Here is a 25645-nt window from a genome sequence, read left to right as displayed (position 1 = left end):
ATTTGCTGGAGCAGTCGAAGATAGGCCTGTCTAAGCATTGTATTCAAGCTCCATATCCTTTCATCTCCAACTGTACTTGATGGTTTGAATTAGGCATTGTGTAGTTTGCTCAGGTTGCAGTAGAGAGGGTGAAAATGTGACCATTAGGTTTCTAACTGGGTTGTGGGTTTACAATGGATGTCACAAGGGTCACGGTATGACTATATTTGCAGTACCAGTCCAAAACCAATCTAAACGTTTGGAAGGGAAACAAGTTTTTACAGTTAAAATGCTTTGAACCTTTTAAGGGTGTAATTGGAGAAACATGAAATTGGTGACTTTCAACTGTGAAGTGATGGATGTTTAATCAGGCACCACAATGTCAAAGCATGATTGAGGTTAAACATTATATTTAGCTTAAACAAAAACAGAATTACCTGGAAAAACTCAGCAGGTCTGGCAGCATCGGCGGAGAAGAAAAGAGTTGACGTTTCGAGTCCTCATGACCCTTCAACAGAACTTTCTGTTCTGTTGAAGGGTCATGAGGACTCGAAATGTCAACTCTTTTCTTCTCCGCCGATGCTGCCAGACCTGCTGAGTTTTTCCAGGTAATTCTGTTTTTGTTTTGGATTTCCAGCATCTGCAGTTTGTGTTTTTATCATTGTATTTAGCTTACTATTTCAGAGTTTACTCACTAACTGGAGTGTCAACTAATATAATTACTGAAGAGTAATGTTATGTATTTGAATTTACTTGGCAGTTCGTGGAATGTGGGTGGCTTGAGTTTTGTTAAATGAGACGCTGTCTCTCTGGATGTTTTCTCCTGCCAAGACAGGAGCAGGAAGCCCAAGCTTTCTGGTTCTCTTGAGCGACATCATTTGTTTGGTAAGTTTTTTTTTGAGGATCTATTCAGAGCCTCGATTTGTGTAGGGCAGAGGGGTTAGCTATTTATTGCCATTGCCTACCTTCTGTCCTATGCTGTAACCTAGTAAGGGTCCCCAAGTTTGATCTCTTGGTTACCTTCACATCCTCTGTGGTTGCCCTGTTTTAATAGGATTTGATGGTTTGCTGGGGTCTCTCCTGGCATAGACACAATGGGCAGAATGGCATCCTGTACTGCAAAGTTTGTTTTATTATATTTTTAAAAAATATTCACATTGTCCCTTCACACTGGAAACCTTATCGGTTATGATACAAACATCAGAATTGAAAGAAATCCAGAACATGAAACTTTTTTTTATTGGAAAAGTTTACAAAAACTCTTCATAGATATCCCATACTGTTGTATGTTTGTATATCAGATAAAATCTACACTACCACCACTAGTGGGAGAGTCTGGTTACATTCTCCCGAGTTTATCTGGGCAATCTGTTATAAATAAAGTAATTTATAAGTTCAATGTATAAAAGCATTGGGGAAAAGCTATGACTTAAAATAGGGATTGAATAAATTTTGCATATCCTGGTCCAGTTTAACCCCCATCCTTGACATCCTTTTAAATATTTCGGTCCTCATGTACAATAGAATGTATATCCCTAATTAGATGCTGCAGGTAGGGAGCTTTCCATACAGCAATGTGCTAATATAAGCTGCACACTGGATTAGAATGATTTTAATACAAGATCATTATATTAATGTTTCGGCTTATTTAGAAATGGGATGTCTTTGAATTTACTGCGCTGGCTGTTTCAACATTGCATTTATGTAGCAGCTATACTGTAATAAAACATCTCTAGGTGCTTCACAGCATTGAAGCAAAATTGGATACCAAGTCACTTAAGGGGAAATTGGGTGACCAAATGCTTGACCAGTAAGTTTTGAGGTATATCTGAAAGGAGGTTGTCGGAGGTTAGAGAGCTGGGCAAGGCTCTGAATTAATGAGTAGAAAGTATGCTAGTAAGAGAAGATTGTCAATTCTCCTGCAATGCCTAGTCACTGTTTGCCTATTGTGTCCAGTCATGCATTTGGTCCATTGTGCCCCTGCACTGTTTTGAACCACAATATGGAGTACACCACATCTTGGGAAGGATGTTGGAGCTATGGGTGGAAAGGGGATTGTGAAGAATCATTACAAAGGTACTATCAATAAAGGGGGTAGAGTTAGTGAAATGCTGAAATACGACAGATCCTATAGGGATACTGAAGGTTTAAATGGGGCGGTGTTCTAAGGTTAGGGTGTATAGACTGTGGTTTTTTATAAGGAAAACAAAGGAGATAGTTGAAATTTTTAAGGCTATTAGAACAGGTAATCTTTCCATGGGGGTTATTGGCACAGAAATTGAAGGATTGTAAAAAGATGCAGAGGAGTGGACTTCAAAAGTAAGACTTGCATTTATGTAGCAAGCGTCTTGCATGACCACAGGCATTCCCAAAGTGTTTCAGCCTCACTTTAAGACCATAAGACATAGGAGCAGAAGTAGGCCATTTGACCCATTGAGTCTGCTCTGCCATTAAGTGAGATCATGGCTGATCTGATATTCCTCAAGTCCACTTTCCTGCCTTTTCCCCACAACCCTTGATTCCCTGATTAAAAATTCGTCTATCTCAGCCTTGAATATACTTAATGACCTAGCCTCTAAAGCCCTCTGTATAAAGAATTCCACAGATTGACTACCTTCGGAGGAAATTCCTCCTCATCTCTTTTAAATGGGCGCTCCCTTATTCTGAGATTATGCTCTTTTGCCCTAGACTCTCCCACAAGGGGAAACGACCTCAGCATCTACCCTGTCAAGCCCCCTAAGAATCTTATGTTTCGCCCCTCATTCTTCTAAACTCCAATGAGTACAGGCCCAACCTACTCGACCTCTCTTCATAAGAAAATCCCTCCATATCCGGGATCAACCAAGTGAACCTTCTCTGGACTCCCTCCAATGCCAGTATATCTTTCCTTAGATAAGGGGACCAAAACTCTTCACAGTATTCTAGTTGTGCCCTAACTAGTGCATTGTACAGTTTTAGCAAGATTTCCCTATTTTTATACTCCATTCCCTTTGAAATAAAGGCCAACATTCCATTTGCCTTCCCTATTACCTGCTGAACTTGTATACTAGCTTTTTATGATTCGTGCACGAGGACTCCCAAATCCCTCTGTGCTGCAGCTTTCTGCAGTCTTTCTCCATTTAAATAACATTCAGCTCATCTATTCTTCCTGCCAAAGTGCATAACCTCACACTTTCCCACGTTATATTCCATCTGCCATGTTTTTCCATCTGCCATGTTTTCGCCCACTCACTTAACCTATATCCCTCTGTAGACTCCTTGTGTCATCCTCACACTTACCTTCCCACCTATTTTTGTCATCTGCAAACTTGGCGATAGTACATTCACTTCCCTCATCCAAGTCATTAATATATATTGTAAATCAGTGTGGCCCCAGCACTGATCCCTGTGGCACTCCACTAGTTACAGGTTACCATCCTGAAAATGCTGCCCCTGTATCCCAACTCTGTCTTCTATTAGTTAGCCAGTCCTCTGCTAATATACCACCCCCAACAAATTGGCTGTTATCTTATTATGTGTGGTACTTTATCGAATGCTTTTTGGAAATCCAAATATATTACATCTATTGGTTCCCCTTTATATACTGCTTGTTACCACCTCAAAGATTTCTAATAAATTTGTTAGGTATGCTTTCCCCTTCATGAAGCCACACTTTAAGTGTTGAAATGTAGCAGCTCAATTTGGGTACTGCATGACCCCTCAACAGCAAATGGGTAATCGCCACATAATTTCTTTAGACTTGTTGGTTGAGGGGAAATGTTGACCAGGACACTGGGGTGACTCCTCTGCTGTGGAATCTTTTATGCCCAGTTGAGAGGACAGACAAGGCTTTGGTTTAACATCTCATTGGAAAGGCAGCATCTCTGACAGTGTGGCACTTTAACTGTAGCTTGTCAGCCTAGGTTATGTGATTGAATCTTGAGTGACATTTGAACCTGTACAGCCTTTTGACTTGACGAGTGTTATCCATTTGGCCAAAACTGAGCTGGGATCAATGGGCTGAATGGCTGGCTCCTGCAGTTGTATCTATGAATTTCCCATTTTAAGTCCCCTTATTACAGATAATTGTACAGAATTACATGATCTTCATGCTTTCAATTTCAAGATCGCTTTCAGTCTTTCACACTTCACGTTTAACATTCTCGCCCTCGCCCGACTGAATGCTAGTATTGCTGAGTTCAGTTTTTTGAATTTGAGGCCTGGTGGTCTTTTGAGAGGTGTGGGTGAGCTGAAGTTCATCCTCCTTGTGGTAGAGGCGCATGGTGGACAGAGGCAGCACAGATGCATTGACGCTGGTTTAAAAGCGAGCAGCCCCTGAGCCGATCTCCATGTTGGTAGAGCTGCTGTGTATGCCATGTTTATATTTTAACCCTGTTCAGATTTCCCAATAGAACCACACCTTCAGAACCACAGGTCTTCAATAAGATCATCTTCAGAGGTGATCTTATTGAAACATGAGAGATCCTGAAGGGACTTGATAGGGCGGATCCCAATGGATGTTCCCTCTTGTGGGGAAGACTAAAACTAGGGGACATAGTTTCTCCTCATCTCTGCCTTAAATTTAAACATTCTCCCAAACGGTTGTTGGTGTTTGGAATTCTCTTCCACAGAAAGTAGTGGAGGTTGGGTCTTTGAATTTATTCAAGGCAGAGTTAGACAGATTTTTGTTAGGGAGTCGAGAATTATGGGGGGGGGGTGTGGGGCAGACAGGAAAGTGGAGCTGAGACCACAATCAGATCAGCCATGATCTTATTGAATGGTGGAGCAGCTTCACAGGGCCAAATGGCCACCTCCTACTCCCATGTTCCTGTAGCTAACACAGGAAGCCATCAGCCCATCAAGCCTGTGACAACACTGCACGGGCAAACCAATTCTACAAGCCAGTGCTGCTCCCCTAGCCCTGTATGGTGGTGTTATTATACCACTACTGGTATGGTGGTGTTATGTTACTGAAACAGTAATCCAGAAGCCTGTGCTGCTAATGCAGAGAATGAGTTCAAATTCCACTGTGGCAGTTTGATGATTTGAGTTGATTTACAAAATCTGGAAATGAAAATCTGGCATCAGTAAAAGTGACCATAAAAACTGCTTGTTTAAAACCACAGGTTCATGTATGTTCTTTAGGGAAGGAAACCTGACCCTTTTACTAGGCCTGGCCTATATATTTTGCCTGACCCATACCAGTTCTTCACTGCCCTATAAAGTTGCCCAACAAGCCATCCTGTATCCAGGGCAACTAGGGATGAGCAATAAATTCTGGCCTTGCCAACAATGTCCACGTTGCAAGAATGATTAAGAATAAGATCTTCAAATATTTAACCAGTCTTCCCTTCAAAAGATGCAATGGTTTATGCCTCAAGAGATTTACCAACTAAAAACATGTGCAGCAGCTATTTGTCACATATCGGTGCAGGAGACGAGATGTCCTGGGTGCCTTTTGAGGCAGATTGCAAATAGTGAATATGCCAATCTTATCAATAATCAGGAGTCTAAATGTCTGCATGTCCCTGCATTTAAAAGGAAATTCTTTCCCTTCTTGAATCAGGCACTCAGCAGTCCAGTGGCCCCTGAGGGTTTTGCTAGTGCTCTATCTTAAAACCTATCTAAACAATGGGTGTTGCCACGCTTTCCAGACTGCTGACTGTGTGTGTCCTTGCACTCAGGCTGACTGGATGGTTGAGCCACTACTCCATTAGTTGCTTCCCTGCCCCTCCTGTCTTGAGTCCTGGGCTCTCTCTACAAAGGGGCTTCTGTTAATGGTAACACAAAGAGATAACCTGTCACCTTCTTTTGGAGAGAGAGAGAGCAAACGAGAGACCTGAGCTTCAAGAATTAAAGCTGCATTCTGAATGAAAACTGTACTGTTGGTTTTTAATTTCACTACATGAATGATGGAAGTACAAGGTTACTGAAGCAAACAGTAGACTTGGTTCTTGCAAAGAAAACAGTGGACAGTATTCAAACTAGTATTGCTGTGTATGTGGTTAACTGAAGCCCAACCCCCCCCAACTTGTGTAACTCCATAGAGTTTATTGAGTTGATGCCTTCCATTGAAGAGAGAAATTCAGTGGGAAAATATTAAGCAGTTTCAGTGGGAATGTAGTAAGCAGGACGAGCTTATGTAACAAAAATAAAAATTGCTGGAAAAACTCAGGTCTGACAGCATCTGTGGAGAGGAAGACAAGTTAACGGTTCGAGTCTGTATGACTCTTCTGGTGAGTCATACGGACTTGAAACATTAACTTGTCGTCCTCTCCACAGATGCTGTCAGACCTGCTGAGTTTTTCCAGCAATTTTTGTTTTGTTTCAGATTTCCAGCATCTGCAGTATTTTGCTTTTATCTAAGAGCTTATGTAACCCCAGCTACGTGTTAGTTCCATTGTTTTGTATTGGATTCAGTATTGGTGGTCTAGTTCCTAGCGATTGTTCCGGTTGGATTTTTGTTGGCGGGACTTTGAGCCTACTGCAGTTTTGGTGTGTGTGTTGTGGTTTGCTTTGAGTCAGAATTACTGTGGCAAGATGCACTTTATCTGCAGGTTGTAGTCTGAAGCTATGGATAGTGATGGTAAAGGCTTCAATGTTCTTTCCTTCACATGGCTGACCAGGAATCTTCTGCCCTTACCACTTGTCATTGGCATGTGTTGGAAGGATTTGCAGGTTGATAATCAACTTGTTTAGTTGCATTCTGAACACACTGTCTATGTTCTCATTAAAAATGTGAATCTTAAGCACAGAAGGAGACCATTTGGCCCATTGTGCATGTGCCATCTCTTTGAAAAATCTATCCAATTAATACCGCTTCCTGATCTCTAGAAGCACAATGGGGACAGCCCATTCAGCCCCTCAAGCTTGCTCCATCATTCTGTACATCAATTCCATTTACTCACCTTAATTCCGTGTCTAAAATTGCAGAACCTTTTAGGGAAGTGTCCTGGATTTCCACAGCAATTTGTGTGAAAAGGTCTTTCCTGATTTCTGTCTTTGTTCTAATTTTAAGATCATGTCCCCTCGTTTTGATTTCCACATTTGAGGGAATACTTTCTCTGCTCTATAAAATCCTTTTTAATGTTTTATACTTTGATCAGATCAACCTCCTGTGACCTTCTATACTCAAAGCAATAGAAGCTAGGTCTATGCAACCTGGCCTCCTAATATAGCTTTCTAAGCCCTAGTATCGTTTTCGTCCCTGCAAATTCTTATTTCCAAGTATTCATCCTGTTCCTTTCTTGAAAGTTAAAGTTGAAAGTTTTGGAAGAAAATCTGCATCCATCACTCTTATTTTGGGCAGTGCAATACCAATCACCATCTTTGAAAGCATTCTTCATTTCCTCTAATTCTTTTGCCAATTATTGTAAATCTGTCATATCTGGTTACTGACCCTTCACCCAGTGAAAACTATTTCTCCTGGTTTACTTTTATCAAACTCCCATTGCGATATTGTATTCTCTAAATTCAGACTTAAATAAGAGTCTTATTGATGTAACACTTAAATATATTGGCGTCCTTAAAGATTCACTTTGGGTATTTCTTCATGGACACGTGCAGTGACAACAGAAAGAGATCATCTTGTTCATACAGCCTGGACCCCACAATTGTGATACCTTGTACCTCTATAGATTTCTCTTGCCACCCCAAACATGATCCCCTGAGGGAGGCCAAACACCAGATTGATATCCAGGCCAATTAGAGAGGGGAGGGTGGGCAGCAGGGGAAGGATGAGTCAGGGAGGTACCCTCAGAGCTCTTTCTGATCAGGGTGAGTCTGGGAGACCACTCTTGCCCTGAGAGTGCTCTTGTGCCATTTTGTATGAGGTGATCTCCGCCCCAGCCAGAAATAGGCCCAGCTCTTGCTTGAAGGAGTGAAAAGGTGGGGAGAAAGTGTGCATGCATTTAATGTGCGAACCTAAAACGAACTTTCCTCTGTTTCAACAGCCTGTTCAGAAGAATGGCCAGATTTCAGGAATCCATGGAAATTCTGAGGACCAAGAGGTGCTCCATGGAAAATTGGAACAGCTGAATGGGCTCCAGGAGGAAGCCATTCCTGGCGAAGGTGAATGAGTTGGATTTTGTTTGTATGTCGGGGGGGCTGGGGGAAGGGATGTCAAAATGAGAAAATTAGAGGTAGCTGGGTGGTGCGCTGGGTGAGACCTTTCACCTCTGGGACCTGGGGTCAAATCAGCACAGACTGAGTGAAAGTCACCTCTTCTCGTGGTGCGGTTGTATGTAAAACAAGTGGGGCAGTATTAATCCAGTTCCCAGTGAGCATGAGCCCCACAGCATAGAAATTGTCAATGTGCCAATTTTGTGACAGGTTTTGATGTTGGGGGGGTGGGACTAAGAATGCCATACAAGTGAAGGAGGGGGTGATCTCTTCAGGTCAGCTTTCTGCACCTAACCCTTGCTGTATCTACCTTGAGAGCACTTGCTGACTCTGGGTACCTGAAATGGGAAGATATCCATTGCTGCTGCTAACGTCTCCTTTGCACAATTTATATTTAGAAAAAACATTAAGATTTACATAAAATCTTGTTTCAATACTGATATTCTACACTCTTCAAAAATCCTCAATCTTGATATTCAAGAAATTATTCTTGCCTGCAGTTGCTGATTGAAGCTTGATTTTCAGACAAGTGGGCCCTTTTTTCTGTGAGCGTGTGTTCCATTTTAGTCTCCTGGTTCTCACTCTTACTGAATCCCAGGATGTGACTCAAAGCATGGATTCAGACCCCATGTAATGAATTAGCTGTATCTTTATTAAAGTTGTTTTTCTATTGCACTGAAACCTGTGGTGATAGTCTACAGTTGTGTCATGTTGATTTCATGCAGGCTACTGTAGCCAATAAGGAAACACAGCTAGGCTTGCTGTAGGCCAGGTAGGCCATTAGACGTCGATGAATGCTGGCAACTTTACTTAACAGTTGCAACCAGCAAAATCAGCTCCACAACATCAGTCATTAGCCAGTAAGTGTGATTGTGGGTGGGTTTTGGGTGATTTTTGTTTTTGGAATGTGATTGAAGAAATCTATTGCAAGGTACAATTCTATCCAAAAATGGACACGTGGCAAACAGTCATAAGTGTTAGATTTTTAATTAAGTGCTCATTTGTCCCATCCTTGTGTCCCCTTGGCTCACTGGTAGCCCTTTCACCTCTGAATCAGAAGGTAGTAGGTTCAAGTCCCACTCCAGAGACTTGAGCACAAAATCTAGGCTGACTTTCCAGGGCAATGACTTAGTGCTCTCATCTTTCAGATGAGACACTTTGCTGAGATGCTGTCTGCCCACTCATGGATATAAACGATCACTCTCGAGAGTCATGGCAGTCTCCCTGGTGTCCTGGCCAATTATTATTGATAACATGAAGTTGTAGTGCTGGCTTTGTAATAACCATTTAATCAATATCACTAAAAGGTTTACCTGGTCATTATCTACTATTTGTGGGAGCTGGCTGAGTGCAAATTGGTTGCTGCATTTCCTACATTATAACAGGGACTACACTTCAAAAATACTTCATTAGCTGTAATATGCTTTGAGACATACTGAGGTCACAAGGCATTATATAAACGTAAAGATGTTTTTGACTGACTAAAGACATACTGAAACTTTGTGTAATGCTGACTTAATATTTCATGTCTATTTAAGTGGCTGAGTTGGAATGTGCTGATTTTGGGGCCTGTGGCAGAAATATGACATCAGAAAATTGTTAGCAGCCAGAGTGCCTCTTGCCTCCACTGCCTTCTAGACTCCTTTTAGAAGGATAGTCTGCAGATCAACCAATAGTAGAAGAAAAAATGTTAGCAAATCTGTGAAATGAGTAAAAGGCATAGAATACTGGAAGATTTCAACTACCTCAGAATAAACTGGCAGGAGAAAATTGTGTTTGGGGAGGCGGGAAAGGCAAGAATGTCTTATGGTGCGTTGAGGATGACTTGCCAATATTCACAAAGCCCAACAAAGAGGAATCGCTGGATCTAGTAATGGGAAATTAAACATGCTAGGAGAAATAAAAGGGGAACATGTAAACAATAATGATCCTAACATAGGTTTAAAATAAAAGATATTTGATAGCAAAGACCAAGGTAATAGATATTTGTGGCGGGGGGGGGGTGCGGGTTTGGTGGTGTGGTGTGTGAAGAAAGCTAATTTTGAGGCATTGAGAATGGAACTAGGGAAGGTTAGCTGGATTTTGACAGATTTTAGACCAGTGAAGGTAAGGAATGATCAATAGTTATGGAGAAATTATCCACTAAAAACCAGAAGCAACTGTTCAATGGAGAATGCTATGGATGGCTAGAGAGACATGGGTAAAATTGAAGCTCAAGTATAAAGGCTTATATTCAGCATACAGACAGAGGTTAGGAAAAGTTTAAAAAAAACAATTAGGAAAGCAAAGAGGACTTATGAAATTAAATCAGGATTTTGTTTAAAAAGTAGAGCTATACAGACAAAAAATGCAAGAAAAATCAGGATAGGAATAGAGCCTTTAAAAGTTGCACAAGATGAACTCTGGTATTGACTGCAAATTCCAGAAAAATTGAGTTATTTTGCCTCCGTTTTTACCAGGGTCATTTAACAGGGTATTAGACATGGTATTAGAAGAAGATATAACAATTAAGAGCAAAAAGGTAGGGAGGCAATAATTGATCTAATCAAACTGAAGAGAGAATGAAACACCATCTAGATGGATTCCACCTGTGCATAATAAAAATTAGGGAAGAGATAGCAGACATGCTGTTAATATACGATATGTACAAATGGTAAGGCAATGACCCTTTCCAACAAAGAATCCAACCCTCTCCCGTTGATGTTCAATGGCAGTACCATTGCTGAATACCCCACCATTAACATCTTGTCGGGGGTTACCATGGGCCAGAAACTGAACTGGACAAGCCATATAAATACTGTGGCTACAAGAGCAGGTCAGAGGTTAGGAGTTGTGCGACGAGTAACTCATGTTCTGACTCCCCAAAGCCTGTCTGCCATTTACAAGACACAAGTAGGAGTGTGATGGAATACTCCCCACTTGCCAGGATGAGTGCAGCTCCAACAACACTGAAGAAGCTGAACACCGTCCAGGACAAAGCAGCCTGCTTGATTGGCACCACATCCACAAACATTCACTCCCCCCACCACCGATGCACAGTAGCAGCAGTGTGTACCACCTACAAGATGCACTGCAGGAACTCACCAAGGCTCCTTAGACAGATCTTCCAAACCCACGACCACTATCACCTAGAAGGACAAGGGTAATAGATACATGGGAACACCAACACTTGCAAGTTCCCCTCCAAGTCACCCACCATCCTGACTTGGAAATGTATTGCCGTTCCTTCACTGTGGTTGGGTCAAAATCCTGGAACTCCCTCCCTAACAGCGCTCTGGATGTACCTACACCACATGGACTGCAGCGGTTCAAGAAGGCAGCTCGTCACCACCTTCTTGAGGGCAACTAGGGGTGGGCAATAAATGCTGGCCCAGGCAGCAAAGCCCACTTCCCGTGAATGAATAATAAAAAAAAAATGAACTAGAACAGGGAGTGGTGCCAGAGGGCTAACAGCTAAAGTGATTCCAGTAAACATAGAAAATAGGAGCAGGAGTAGGCTATTTGGCCCTTCGAGCCTGCTCCGACATTCATTATGATCATGGCTGATCATCCAACTCAATAGCCTGCTCTTGCTTCTCCCCATATCCTTTGATCCCTTTTGCCCCAAGGCTATATTTAACTCCTTCTTGAAAACATACAATGTTTTGGCCTCAACTACTTTGTGCTAGTGAATTCCACAGGCTCACCACTCTCTAGGTGAAGAAATTTCTCCTCATCTCAGTCCTAAAAGTCTACCCTGTATCCTCAGACTGTGACCCCTGGTTCTGGACTCCCCCACCATTGGGAACATCCTTCCTGCACCTACCCTGTCCAGTCCTGTTAGAATTTTGTAGGTTTCTCTGAGATTCCCCCCCTCATTCTTCTGAACTCCCAGCGAATATAATCCTAACCGACTCAATCTCTCCTCATACGTCAGTCCCGTCATCCCAGGAATCAGTCTGGTAAACCTCCGCTGCACTCCCTCTATAGCAAGAACATCCTTCCTCAGTTAAGGAGACCAAAACTGCGCACATTGTTCCAGGTGTGGTCTCACCAAGGCCCTGTATAATTGCAGCAAGACATCCCTGCTCCTGTAATCGAGTCCTCTGGCTATGAAGGCCAACATACCATTTGCCACCTTTACAGCCTGCTGCACCTGCATGCTTACCTTCAGCGACTGGTGTACAAGGACACCCAGGTCTTGTTGCACATTCCCTCTCTCAACTTATAGCCATTCAGATAATCTGCCTTCCTGTTTTTGCTACCAAAGTGGATAACCTCACATTTATCCACATTATACTGCATCTGCTCTGCATCTTCCTCACAGCTCACTCTCCCACCCAGCTTTGTGTCATCTGCAAATTTGGAGATATTACATTTAGTTCCCTCATCTAAATCATTTAATATATATATTGTGAATAGCTGGGGTCCTAGCACTGATCCCTGCGGTATCCCACTAGTCACTGCCTGCCATGTGGAAAAAGACCCATTTATTCCTACTCTTTGTTTCCTGTCTGCCAACCAGTTTTCTATCCATCTCAATACATTACCCCCAATCCCATGCTCTTTAATTTTACATGCTAATCTCTTACGTGGGACTTTGTTGAAAGTCTTCTGAAAGTCCAAATAAACCACATCCACTGGTTCCCTCTCATCAACTCTATTAATTCTAGTAGATTTGTCAAGCATGATTTCCCTTTTGTAAATCCATGCTGACTCTGTCTGATTGTGCCACTGTTGTCCAAGGGTTCAGCTATTAAATCTTTTATAATGGACTCTAGAATTTTCCTCATTACCAATGTCAGGCTGCCTGGTCTATAATTCCCTGTTTTCTCTCTATCTCCCTTTTTAAATAGTGGGGTTACATTAGCTACCCTCCAATCTGTAGGAACTGTTCCAGAGTCTATAGAATCTTAGAAGATGACCACCAATGCTTCCATTATTTCTAGGGCCACTTCCTTAAGTACTCTGGGATGTAGATTATCAGGTCCCAGGGATTTATTGGCCTTCAATCCCATTAATTTCCCTAACACCATTTCCCTACTAATACTGATTTCTTTCAGTTCCTCCCCCTCACTAAACTCTGTGTTCCCCAGCATTTCTGGTATGTTATTTGTATCCTCCTTTGTGAAGACAGAACCAAAGAATGTATTTAGTTGGTTAGCCATTTCTTCCCCATTATAAATTCTCCTGCTTCTGACTGTAAGGGACCTGCATTTGTCTTCACCAATTTTTTTCTCTTCACATACCTATAGAAACTTTTATAGTCAGTTTTTATGTTCCCCGCAAGCTTACTCTCATACTTTATTTTCCCCTTCTTAATCAATCCCTTGATCCTCCTTTGTTGAATTCTAAACTGGTCCCAATCCTCAGGCCTGTTGTTTTTTTTTTTAGCCAATTTGTATGCCTCTTCCTTGGATCTAATACTATCTCTAATTTCCCTTGTAAGCCATGGTTTGGCCACCTTTCCTGTTTTACTTTTATGCCAGACAGGAATAAACAATTGTTGCAGTTCACCCATGCGCTCTTTGAATGTTTGCCATTGCCTATCCACCATCCTCCCTTTAAGTAACATTTCCCAATTCATCATAGCCAACTCATACCTCATACTACTGTAGTTTCCTTTATTAAGATTCAAGACCCTAGTCTCAGAATCAACTACGTCACGCTCCAGCTTGATGAAGAATTCTATCATATTATGGTCGCTCATCCCCAAGGGGCCTCGCACAACTAGATTGCTAATTATTCCTTTCTCATTACAAAATACCCAGTCTAGGATGGCCTGTTCTCTAGTTGGTTCCTCAATGTATTGGTCCAGAAAACCATCCTGTATAGACTCCAGGAATTCCTCCTTTATGGTGTTGTTACTAATTTGATTTGCCCAATCAATATGCAGATTAAAGTCACCATAATTACAGATGTTCCTTTATTGCATGTGTCTCTAATTTCCTGTTTAATGCCATTCCCAACATCACCACTACAGTTTGGGGGTCTATATACAACCCCACTAATGTTTTTTGGCCCTGTAGTGTTTCGCAGCTCTACCCATACAGATTTCACATTATCAGAGCTAATATCTTTCCTCACTATTGCGTTAATTTCCTCTTTAACCAGCAATGCAACTCCACCGCCTTTTCCTTTTTGTCTGTCCTTCCTAAATACTGAATACCCCTGGATGTTCAGTTCCCATCCCTGGTCACCCTGCAGTCATGTCTCCCTAATCCCGACTATATCACAATTGTTTACATCTATTTGCGCGGTTAATTCATCCACTTTATTGCGAATGCTCCTTGCGTTAAGGCACAAAGCCTTAAGGTTTGTCTTTTTAACATTACTTATCCTGTTCCCACTATTTTGCACTGAGGCCCTGTTTGATTCTTGTCCTGGATTTCTCTGCCTATCACTTTTCTTATTCCCCTTTCTGTCTTTAGTTCTTGTCCTTGATTACCCCCTCCTCTGACTCCTTGCATAGGTTACCACCCCCCTGCCATTTTAGTTTAAACTCTCCCCAACCATTCTAACAAATATTCCCCCTAGGACATCAGTCCCGGTCCTGCCCATGCAGGACATGTATTTAGAAATGTATGCCCATGTATTTAGAAAGGAGACTAGAACAAGTTCAGGGAACTATCGACAGATGATCATCAGTGGTAGAAAAGATAATGGAATTTTTACTCTCCGACGTAATAGAAAAAATATCAAGAATCTGCAAATGTAAGAGTAGTCGGTCATGGATTTCAAAAGGGAAGGATATGGACTTTTTTTGAAGAAGTAACAAAAGGATGAACAAGGGTAATGCAGTAAATGTGATACTTAGATTTTCAAAAAAGGCCCTCAAGAATGTTTTGCATAGAAAATTCATCTCTAAGGTCAGAGCATGTGGAGTCAAGGCAAGTAGCAGAATGGATAGCAAGAGAAAAGAGTAGGGGTTAAGGGTGCTTGCCCAGATTGGCAAAAGGTGGGAATTCGTGTTCTACAATGATTGTTTTATGGGTCACAGTTCACCATTTGCATAAACGATCTGAGGTCTGAAATCAGAGGTACAATTTCAAAACGTGTGGGCAATCCCAAATTGGGAGGTGTAGTTAATACTTTGGAAGAAGGTGTCAGAATACAAGAAGATATTGGTATTCCAGTATAGATAAATGAGGTGGTGCATTTTGGAAAATAGTCCTCTAAATAGGTTAGAGGAGCAAAGGGACCTAGTGGGATGGATAAACAAATCACTAGAAGTCACCAAGCACTGAGGTTCATTAGTAGAGGTAAAAACAAAAAACTGTGGATGCTGGAAATACAAAACAAAAACAGAATTACCTGGAAAAACTCAGCAGGTCCAGCAGCATCGGCGGAGAAGAAAAGAGTTGATGTTTCGAGTCCTCATGACCCTTCGACAGAACTAGGCGAATCCCAGGAAGGGGTGAAATATAAGCTGGTTTAAGGTGGTGTGGGGGTGGGGGGAGAGAACTGGAGGGGGGTGGTGTGGTTGTAGGCAAAAGTAGTGATAGAAGCAGATCATCAAAAGATGATCTTTTGATGATCTGCTTCTATCACTGCTTTTGCCTACAACCACACCAACCCCCTCCAGTTCTCTCCCCCCACCCAACCCCACCCCCCCACCACCTTAAACCAGCTTATATTTCACCCCTTCCTGGGATTCGCCTAGTTCTGTCGAAGGGTCATGAGGACTCGAAACGTCAACTCTTTTCTTCTCCGCCGATGCTGCTGGACCTGCTGAGTTTTTCCAGGTAATTCTGTTTTTGTTTTCATTAGTAGAGGGATTGACTTGAAAAGCTCAAATTGTTAAACCTGTGTTGAACCTTGTTTAGATCACACTTGGGAGTACTTTACACAGTTACGGTCTCCATATTATTCTATTTTAAGGGGAGACTTTGGCATAGTGTTACTGTCATTGAACTGGTAATCCAGAGACCCAGGGTAATGCTCTGGGGACCTGGGTTCAAATCCCACCATGGCAGATGATGGAATTTGAATTCAATAAAAATATCTGGAATTAAAAGTCTAATGACTTTCATTGAACCATTGTCGATTGTCATAAAAACCCATATGTCCTTTATTTTAAAAAATCAGTAAGGGAATCAAGGGTTATGGGAAAAAGGCAGGAGAGTGGAGTTGAGGATAATCAGATCAGCCATGATTTCATTGAATGGCAGAGCAGACCCAATGGGCCGAATGGCCTACTTCTACTCCTATGTCTTATGGTTAGAGATTTAAAATCACTGGCAAAATATCTAGAGCCGAGATGAGAATTTTTCCCCCACTCAATATTCCAAATCCCAACAACTGCCAGAAAAAGGCTGTGAAGCTGACTTCATAAATAATTTTAAAATGCGGTTGGGCAGGTATTTGAGGATGAAGAACTTAAAAAGAGGATTATGAATGTAAAGTGGGTGTGTGGGATCAAGCACAATTACATTTTCAGAATCAGCATAGGCTAACAATGGGCTCCTGCTGTGCTGAATATAATGTAAAATGCATCTTTCTATTCCTTTCTCCCTCATGTTTTATCGAGTTTCCCCTTGAATTTGCCTCCATTGCTCCTCGCTACCAGAGTTCCATGTTTTGACTATCCTCTGGGTAAATAAGTTTCTCCTGGATTCCCTATTGGATTTATTAGTAAGTAGATTGATGGCCTCCTAGTTTTTGCTCTCCTCTACAAGCAGAAACATCTCTACATTTACCTTACCAAACTTTTTCTAGTTTTATCCTCAACTTTTTTTTTCTAGAGAAAAGAGCCCCAGTCTGTTCAATCTTTATTCATTATAATGTTTCTGTTCTGGTATCAGCCTTGTAAAGATTTTTGCACCTTCCCCATTGCCTCAATATCCTTTTTTTAATTCATTCATCGGATGTGGGTGCCGCTGGCTAGGCCAGCATTTATTGCCCATCCCTCATTGCCCTTGTTCAGAGGGCATTTTTAAGTGTCAACCACATTGCTGTGGGTCTGAGTCTGACAAATAGCTTTTCTTCATATACGGTATCAAACCTCTCCCCAAAAACCTCTAGGTCACTTAACTTTTCCTATTCTAGCATCTCAGTTTGTACAGGAACCCCACCCACTCCAAAAGACAGGACCCATGGTTTATTCTTTCCGATTCCCCATCCAAGGGAACAGAGACCATGTGAAGTGCCCACCCTCCCGCTCAGCCCCAACTGGAGATTGAACCATCCACCTCACTGGTCAACACTGACCTTGGCTTACTCACTGGATAAAGCTGCCTCAGGGCAGCCAAGGTCATGGAATTGGATGAAGGCCATCAACTCGGAAGCCAGTGGCTGTGTTCAGTTTCTCGGCACCACACCTCAGGAAGGTGATATTGGCCTCTGACGATGAGGAATAGTTCAAGAAGAACCGTTTCCAACTTCTCTAACCTCTCCTCAAATTTAGGCCCCTCTTCCCTGGTGACTTCCCAGTAAACCACCTCTATCCTTTATACCTCCCCTGAAGTGTGGTGCCAACAATACTCCTGATTTATAAAGTTCTAGCCCAATCTCTTTGCTTTTATGTTCTATTCCTCTATCTATAAACCCAGGTAAACATAGGCTTTTTTAAAAGCCACCTTATCTACTTGCCCTTTCCCCCCCCTTTTTAAAAGATATATGTATATTGCCACCAGGTCATACAGCTCATCTACGCTTGATTCGATGGGAGGTAGTAGGGAGCAGGGCCAGATTGTTACATACTGAGGCCCTAAACTTTAATGAGCTTAAGATGCCCCATACAATGAAAATAATACTTTACTATTCTCACAGAGGGCACTGAAAATTATAAATTTTTATATTTGCATTTTTTCCAAAGGTGAGGGCTCAGAAAAAAAAATATTGGTAACGAAAACATGTCTTACAAAATACTTGTTTGCATTAAAAATTTCAAATCAAAATACATGATTTCTTGATTATTATGAAAAAGGTTTATCAACCCCAACTGAAAAGCTGTTACACAAATCAGCAGCTTACTAAGTGGAAGCAGCAATACAACCTGTACATGATGTGAAGTTAAAAATGTAAAACATTTTCTTTTGGGAAACAAACATTGTCATTAATGTCTTTGAAATGATAAGCTATGAAGTCCGATGTACACATTACTTAGGGTCGATAGCTTTCTTTGCAGCACTGTTGTTTGCAGTTCATTCTTGATGTTTCTCAGTCACAAAAATTACCTTTCCCCTGAGCAGTTTGTTACCATTAGGCTCAAAACTAAATAGCGGAAATGTTTTTTCTACATAAGGGAATGCCAACTGAATCTTATCTTGGATGACGACTTGATACAGGTCCTGGTGGCTTAAATATCCTTGATCTGCATAATTTTCCTTAATTTAAACATGGAAGTGCTTTAATTCCCCAACGAAGTAACACATTTTCCGATTTTTCATCAGAAGTCTGACACTTTGCTGCACAAATTTATGAACTCAGTTTGACCAACTGTGCAGTCATATATACAATTTTTTCTCATTAGAATGTAAAGTCCATATTTAGTCATTTTCCCATATCTTATTTAACAACCGATTATGAAAAAACTTGATATTGCATCAATTTTTTCTCTTAGAGGCTCTAAGCTGTAGCATAAACCCAAATCCGGCACTAACAGGGAGGGAGGAGGCACGTGGCTTCAGTATGCACCTGTTGGGCCGAATCGCCTGTTTCCAGGCTGAATGTTCTATGTAACTGGGTGGGTGGGAGGGTGGTAAACCAAAGCTGGACATGGCCACAGCATTGAGAGGATGGGGCTCTGAACAGTGGATCAACCTGCAGGTGAGCAGGATGAATGACAGCATGTTGGGTGCCCTCTTTTTGCCTGTTAATACATCCTGTGGGCCTCTGATCTTGGAAGTTGAGGTGTGTGTTTGTCTTCTGTGCCAGGTGTTAACACCCTTGGGTGGTTCAGCTTCCTTCGTGAATCGCAGGTAGCCTGAAGGCTGATTGGCAAGTCCCAGGACGGGGATGAGGGTTGGATTTGTGGTGCTTTCGATTGCATGGGGATTGACTTGCAAGTTGAGGTGACAGCAGAAGCACCTTGACCTATGGATATCAGAACAGGCCATTCAGCCCTTTGAGCTTGCTCTGCCATTCAATTAGATCATGACTGATACCTTAATCCCATTTGCAACCTGGGTCCAATAACTCCTAATACCCTTAACTGAGAGTGACAGAATTTAATTTGATTTTGAAATTTTCAATTGACCCCTCTTTGTTTTTTGGTTGATGGGGGTGGGAATAGAGCTCCAGATTTCCGGTATCTTTTTTGTGTGAAGGAGTGTTTTCTGATATTGCCCCTGAATGGTCTAATCCTAATTTTAAGGTTATGCCCCCTTGTTCTGGAATGTCCCACCAGAAGAAATAATTTCTCTCTATCCTATCAAATCCACTAAATCATTTTAAATCACCTTAATTGGCTTGCTCATTAATCTTCTAAGGTCAAGGGGATCAAAAAGCTTAGTATGTGCAACCTTCCCTCATAATTTAACCCTTTATTAGCCTGGTGTCATTCTGATGAATCTGCACAGCGCACCCTCCAAGGACAATATTGTCTTCCTGAGGTGTGGTGCTGAGAAACTGAACACAGCTGCTGGCCTTCATTCAGTTCCATGACCTTGGCTGCTCTGAGGCAGCTTTATCCAGGGAGCCAAGGCGGTATTGGCCAGTGAGGCGGATGGTTCGATCCCCAATTGGGGCAGAGCGGGAGGGTGGGCACTTCACGTGGTCTCTGTCCCCTTGGATGGGGAATCGGAAAGAATACACCATGGGTCCTGTTTTTTGGAGTGGGTGGGGTTCACGTGCAAACTGAGATGCTAGGGTAAGGAGCAGGGATGTGGGGGTGGGGGTTAGGGGTGTGTTGGGGCGGAGGGGGAGAGAGGGATCTGTTACTTCAAGGAGGGAAGAAAATCACTAATAAAAAATGAGAAATATTTTGAAACCCTTCTGTCTGTGACTTGCTCATTTCAGGTTTGTGATTGTCTCGAGAGCAGAATTGTAGGATTTTTCTTTCCTGGGAAGTGTCTGGTGGGAGGGGCACTGAGTTTTGCTTCGTGTCCAAAGACTTTGCACAGCTGGTGCCTTGTGATTGGGCTGGTCATCCTGGGAAGAGCCCCCAAAGAGGCCACATGACTATCTGTCACTTACCCCCGCCCTCTCTGTCTGCCAAAGACACAGGAATGTGGTTCGAATCCCCCTCCTGAGAGTGCTCTCATTAGAGCAAAGATTGCCAGCCGACAGCTGGGAGGGGAGGGGGAAGCACATCCATCGCACTGCAGGATACTGTCGAAATGTGCATTCAGTTTGCCTTGCTTTTGAAATCCGGCATGGGAGGGTGAGGGAGCACGGATCGATAGGGATTTTTAAAAAAATTAACTGGACTAGATAACGCTGGAGTGCTCAGCAGTCAGCTCCAGCTCTCTTGCACAAGTCTGTCATATATAAAGCAAGATTTCTTACAGGCTTGGAACAGCAGAACACTGGAGAATGCCAGGTGTAATAGCAGCCACAGGTACGGTCGCTTATAAATTAGTTCCTTCTGACATTTCTAAAAAAAAAAGCTAAGTTTTATGTCTTTGTCAGACTGTATTCTTTCTCGTATTGTTCTGGGAAGGGTGTGGCTAGGTCAGTTTGCTTGGGCTTTTGTTAGACTCATGCTGCTCCTTGTGACAAGTTACTTGCAGTAATTTGTCCATTCCAGGGTTTGAATAAGATAGAAACCTCGGGTAAAGTAATTCTGTATTCTGCAGAGGATGATTTTGAATTGGGAGAGATTAAACTGCAAGTGTAGGGATATTGGGAATAAAATCTGTAAAAGCACTGGTCAGGTTGGGAGAATTTGGTGTTTTAGTTATAATCTTGAAAGGGCTGCTCAGTTTGTTACGTTTTTAGAATTTATCTCACTGCACCTCCCTCATCATGATCCCTCCCGGATTGTTCTCCAACGTCCAGGAATGAATTAATCTCCTGAGCACTCACTGCAAGGAGCAATACTGAAAAAAATCATAGGGGCATAGAATTTGCTTTAAATTTTCTTGAATCACTTCTGTTTGAGTTGTAAAAATTTTGGAGGTGGTATATGGGGGGAGGTGGGGTGTGGGAAAATGGGGAAAAGGCTGTTAACGGTCTGGAATTATTCAATCACATAACTAAGAAGCGATGGGTGTTGTTGGTCAAGCAACGATAGATTTCCCTTGCTCTTTCCTGCCCTCACTCTCAACTGCCACCTTCCTCCACCCTACTTTTCTTCTCTCTCCCTTCCTGAAGAATTTAAAATTAAACATTGTACAGTTTCTGGGCCGAGTGGGTGATGGATGGGCAGTTAGTTTGTCATGAGATGTTGGTTGCTAAAATGATGCCTAGTGTGGAGCTGAACATCCAGCCACTGGGTGGATACCAAGCGTGACCGGTTTGAAGTTGGCGAATACATGGGTCTGACCACTCGGGCCTCTTAAACTGCTAATGAAATGAGAGTTTGTGGAGCTGTTTTAGCGCCATCTTGGAGCTCCAAGTACAGGAGAGCGGTACAATGAGGTCGGGATAGAGGGGATGCCTGAAACCTGTAAGTGTCTGTCATTGCAACAATGCAGCCTTGGGTGGTGTGAGGAATCTTCAGCTGTCGCACTGTGATGGAGACTGTTTGAATGTGTAGAAAAATCTCTCATCATTAACTGCAGCTGCCTGGACTTTGTTTAATGAATAATCGCTAGCTCGCTGCAAAATACCCCACCACCTACATAATGAAAGCGGGGCTGATGTGATTTTTAAACAAAATCTTACATTACTAGCAGCTGAAGCTTGTTCACTTCTGTTTTATCATTGAATTGCAAACTCTGCTCATAGCTTGAGCTGAAAATTGCAGTTTCATCTAGATCTGTTTTGATCTAATGTATGCAACTGTTGACTTTTGACAGAGTATTGAGGTGGGATCTAGGAACAAGTGTTGGCTATTCAGCTCATCGAGCCTGGTCCAGCAATGTTGTATCTAATATAGACTTACACTTGTAGAACGATGAAGCTGAGGCCATAGGCGGACTTGTCCGAGATTCGCACTAAGTGCAGTAGCGGGTGGGTAAAATGGTATTTTACCCACCGGTGGCGATGGCGGGTTTTCACGCCATATCATCCCAAACCTGCCCCATTACTTATGCATTCCCAGGAAACGTACCGTTTCCGTGGTGGGTGGGCTCTCATTTGCCCCCCACGCCATCACCTCACTGCTTCATGCTGGGCACCATTTTTAAAGTCCAGTTGCACGCACACATCAGCGCTTCCAGCCCACGACTGCTGCAGGGAAGATGTCCACGAAAGGCAAAGACTGCAGCCCCTAGGTTTAGTGACGTGTCACTGGAATGCCTTTTGGATGCAGTGGAGGCCTGCTACAAAGTCCTCTACCCCAACTCTGGCTGCAGGATGGGCAGTGGCATGACCAACCTGACTTGGGAGGTGGTGGCAGCGGTGGTCAGTGCCAATGCCCTTCAAAAGAGGACAGCCACCCAGTGCTGCAAGAGGATGAATGGTTTCTGTTCTGCCAAGGTAAGTCACTCTTCTCATCACTCTCACTCTCAAACCCATCACACATCTACAGGGATCTCACTCACTGCTGGTTCAAGGGACATTACCATTCACTCTCCTACAATCACCATCTTGGCCTCATCCCGTCCATGGGACCACTCACCACCCACACATGCCAGGCACACTTATCATCTGGCCTGGCAGGTGTCCTGCTTACACTTTGTTCATTCTATTCGTGCAGGACAAGCTGGCACACAACAGGGCGAGATCACACTGGTGGAGGAATGCCTGAAATCAAGGTCCTCATGGACTTTGAAATCAAAGCCATCCAGCTGACTGGTGACTGTCTGGACTAATGGTGAGGTTGGTGCTATTCTACCAAGTGAGGGTCCAGCAGTGCAACATCCATCAAACAACCATGCTGTGAGTAGTGTGCCCTGTTTCACAGGCCACTGCCATGCACTAATTATATCTCCTTGCTTTTGCAGGCACATCTGGGAAACAGCTGATGGAGTTCACGAAACAGGGCCTCCAACCAAGCCCTGAAGAAACCTCGAGGAATCTGAAGGCACCTTCCTTGAAGTCCCGTTACAGCGTTCACCCACACCCTCTACCAGTGCAGAGCCACATCTTAGTGGGACCTAGATTTACAGGAGCCTCGGGATCACAATCTGGTGAGCACTTTGCACCATCTGTTGCCACCTGCTGCGGATCAGGGTCTTGCCAGGTGTCCTGAGGTCTGCTGGAGACAAGAAATGTGCTGAGTCTGTATCAGATGACAAGCCTCTGGACTCTGTCATGTCTCAGTTGTTGGAGTTGTAAAGGCAAGCTCGGGAACATGAAGGGCTGTCTGCTGCACTCAGATTACAAGGCATGATGGAGGACACCATGGAGATCTTGGTCTGGGGTGTCAATCTTGCATTCTCTGTGGTCTCAACTCCATCACTGATGCCATAGTTGGCCTCCCAACAGGGGTGTACACGAGAGGGGTGCAGGGCAGCTCGATCTCTTTCCATCTACCCCTTCTCAAGAAGTCAGCCTTGGGCCCTTGGGCACCCAAAGGGAGGAGGATCAGCAGGCACTCCCGGACCATCCATCCAGGTGACTCGGAGTGTCCGCCCCATCCGAATCCCCTCTTCCTGTGACCTTAGCAGCTCCACAGGCCAAGGGTGTCACCGCAAAGCAGGACTTCAAAAGCAGGTCGGGACTTTCCAGAGGATGCCCGCCAAGGTCATCAACAGGCCGTTGCAGTCAGCAGGCCACCTGCACCTCCACTGTGGATGTTCGGGGAGCACCAAGACGTAAAGGCAGGGTTAGGAAGGTTAAGAAGATGTAATCCCTGAGCACAAACAAATAAACTAAATTAACAAAATCAGGGACAAAGTAAAAGGCAGCCACTTAAAGGGAAACTGCAAAAACAAAGGACAAAATTAAAAGGAAACTTACAAACATTAAGCCAGAATGTGATTTGAGAGTCAATAAAACACCCCAGTCCCTGTGGTGCCCACTGAGCATGGAAGACCTCGACGGTGCCGGTGGACACTGCGTGCTCCCTCTCCAGGGACACCTGGCTGCAAATGTACTCGCGCAAGAAGGGTGGATGGTTGGGTCAGACCCCCCTCAATTGCTCGCTGTCTGGACCTATTATGGCCAACTTGACCTGGCGCAGGAGCAGGTTCATGAGGAGGTTCTCCTCTCTCCCGGACCCCTCCACACCGGGTGCCTGTAGATCAGGAGTGTGGGACTGAAGCGCAAGCAAAACAACCGTAACAGGTTCTTTAAATAGCTGAAAAGGGAGTGCAGCCTACAACACCCTATATAGACGTGGTCCACGGACTCGACAAGGCAGCAAAAGGCGCAGGTATCTTGGGAGTCCGTGAACCGTCACATCCTATAATTGTATGGGACTGCTGTATGCAACACCGTCCACCCCAGGTCCCTGATGGAAAGTGGGAGGACACCCCGTAGAGGGACCCCAATGGGGACCTTTGCTGCCGGACAGCAACAAGGCATGAGAGTGCAGGGTGTGCAGTAGCAGCCCATAAGGAAACCCTTCCTTCCACGCCATGCTAAAGGGTACAGAGGGAAATCGATGTAGCTGCACAGCCTGGGCAGAGGTGTTAATCACTTGTACTTACTGTTCACTATTGTAAATAAACTCCCAAGAATGTCTCCCTGCCTTTGGCTCCTTGTTCTGATGAGCAGTGTTTCTGTCACTCAGATGTGAAACCTTTCTGCACAAGATAAAGGCAGGTATCTCAGTCCAGGGCTGCTTCCCTGTGTTTATGCAGCCTTCAAACCAAAGTGATGGTCCAGCCTCTCACTCTCTGTACACATTACTGATGCCTGCACTGCGATGGTGCTTGTCATTGTTGCCAGAATGTCGTGGGCAGGTGTCAGAGTTCCGTCATTTGCTCTGTGTGCTCTCAGTTCCTTTAAGGTGGGACTGGCCCCTATCTCTTCAGCATCTGTGACCAGTGACACTGCTCCTGAAGGGGTCAAATGCTGAAGGCGGACAAAGGATCAGTTGCTTCTAAAGTTTCAAGGCTGCGTCTCTATGGTATGATCCTGATTGGAGCGCAAGCGAGCTGCCCTTGGCCAGAGAGGAGTCAGACATTCTCAGGCTATGTGAAGATTTATGGAGTGTCCTCACTGAATGTTGTCTTCATCCTCCTGCAATCAAATGACTGTCTCTGTGTCTCCATGACAGAAGCATTATCACAGAGTATGTGTGCTGCCATAAGCCAAGACTGGAGTCAAACATTCTAAGGATCTATGGTGTCTCCTTACTTCACGTCATCGTCATCATCCTCCACAAATCTAGCTGCTATGAGGGCCTCCTGAGTGCGCCTGCCTTGTCTGGTCAGCGTAGGTGCCTCATCTCCGTCATTGCCACGTCCGAGGACCTCCTTGCCCACATCCCCCTTGGTGGTATCCTCATTCAAGGAGCCGTTCAGCTCCTCTATTTCCTCTTCAGCCCGCTCCTCTCCCTGTTGCAGCACCAGGTTGTAAAGGGCGCAGCAGGCAAGAACAATGTGTGATGCCCTCTGGGGACTATATTGCAGGGCTCCACCAGACTGGT

At 43.6% G+C, this 25645-nt stretch overlaps 1 protein-coding gene across 2 annotated transcripts in view; it reads left to right on the top strand.

Moving 5' to 3' along the window:
- Positions 1-25645, top strand: part of LOC121293128 (A-kinase anchor protein 12-like) — a 378319-nt gene that overhangs the window by 37400 nt on the left and 315274 nt on the right. Inside the window, exon 2 of one of the 2 annotated variants that reach the window (XM_041215844.1) lies at positions 7911-8028. In XM_041215844.1, the coding sequence (XP_041071778.1) occupies positions 7911-8028 (118 nt within the window). Of the gene's footprint in view, positions 1-7910; positions 8029-20264; positions 20561-25645 lie in introns of those variants that run through there. The other variant, XM_041215863.1, reaches the window with a different exon arrangement.

The sequence above is a fragment of the Carcharodon carcharias genome, chromosome 2 (genome assembly GCF_017639515.1).
Source record: "Carcharodon carcharias isolate sCarCar2 chromosome 2, sCarCar2.pri, whole genome shotgun sequence".
Taxonomy (NCBI): Eukaryota; Metazoa; Chordata; class Chondrichthyes; order Lamniformes; family Lamnidae; genus Carcharodon; species Carcharodon carcharias.
This window is presented reverse-complemented; position numbering and strand designations above follow the sequence as displayed.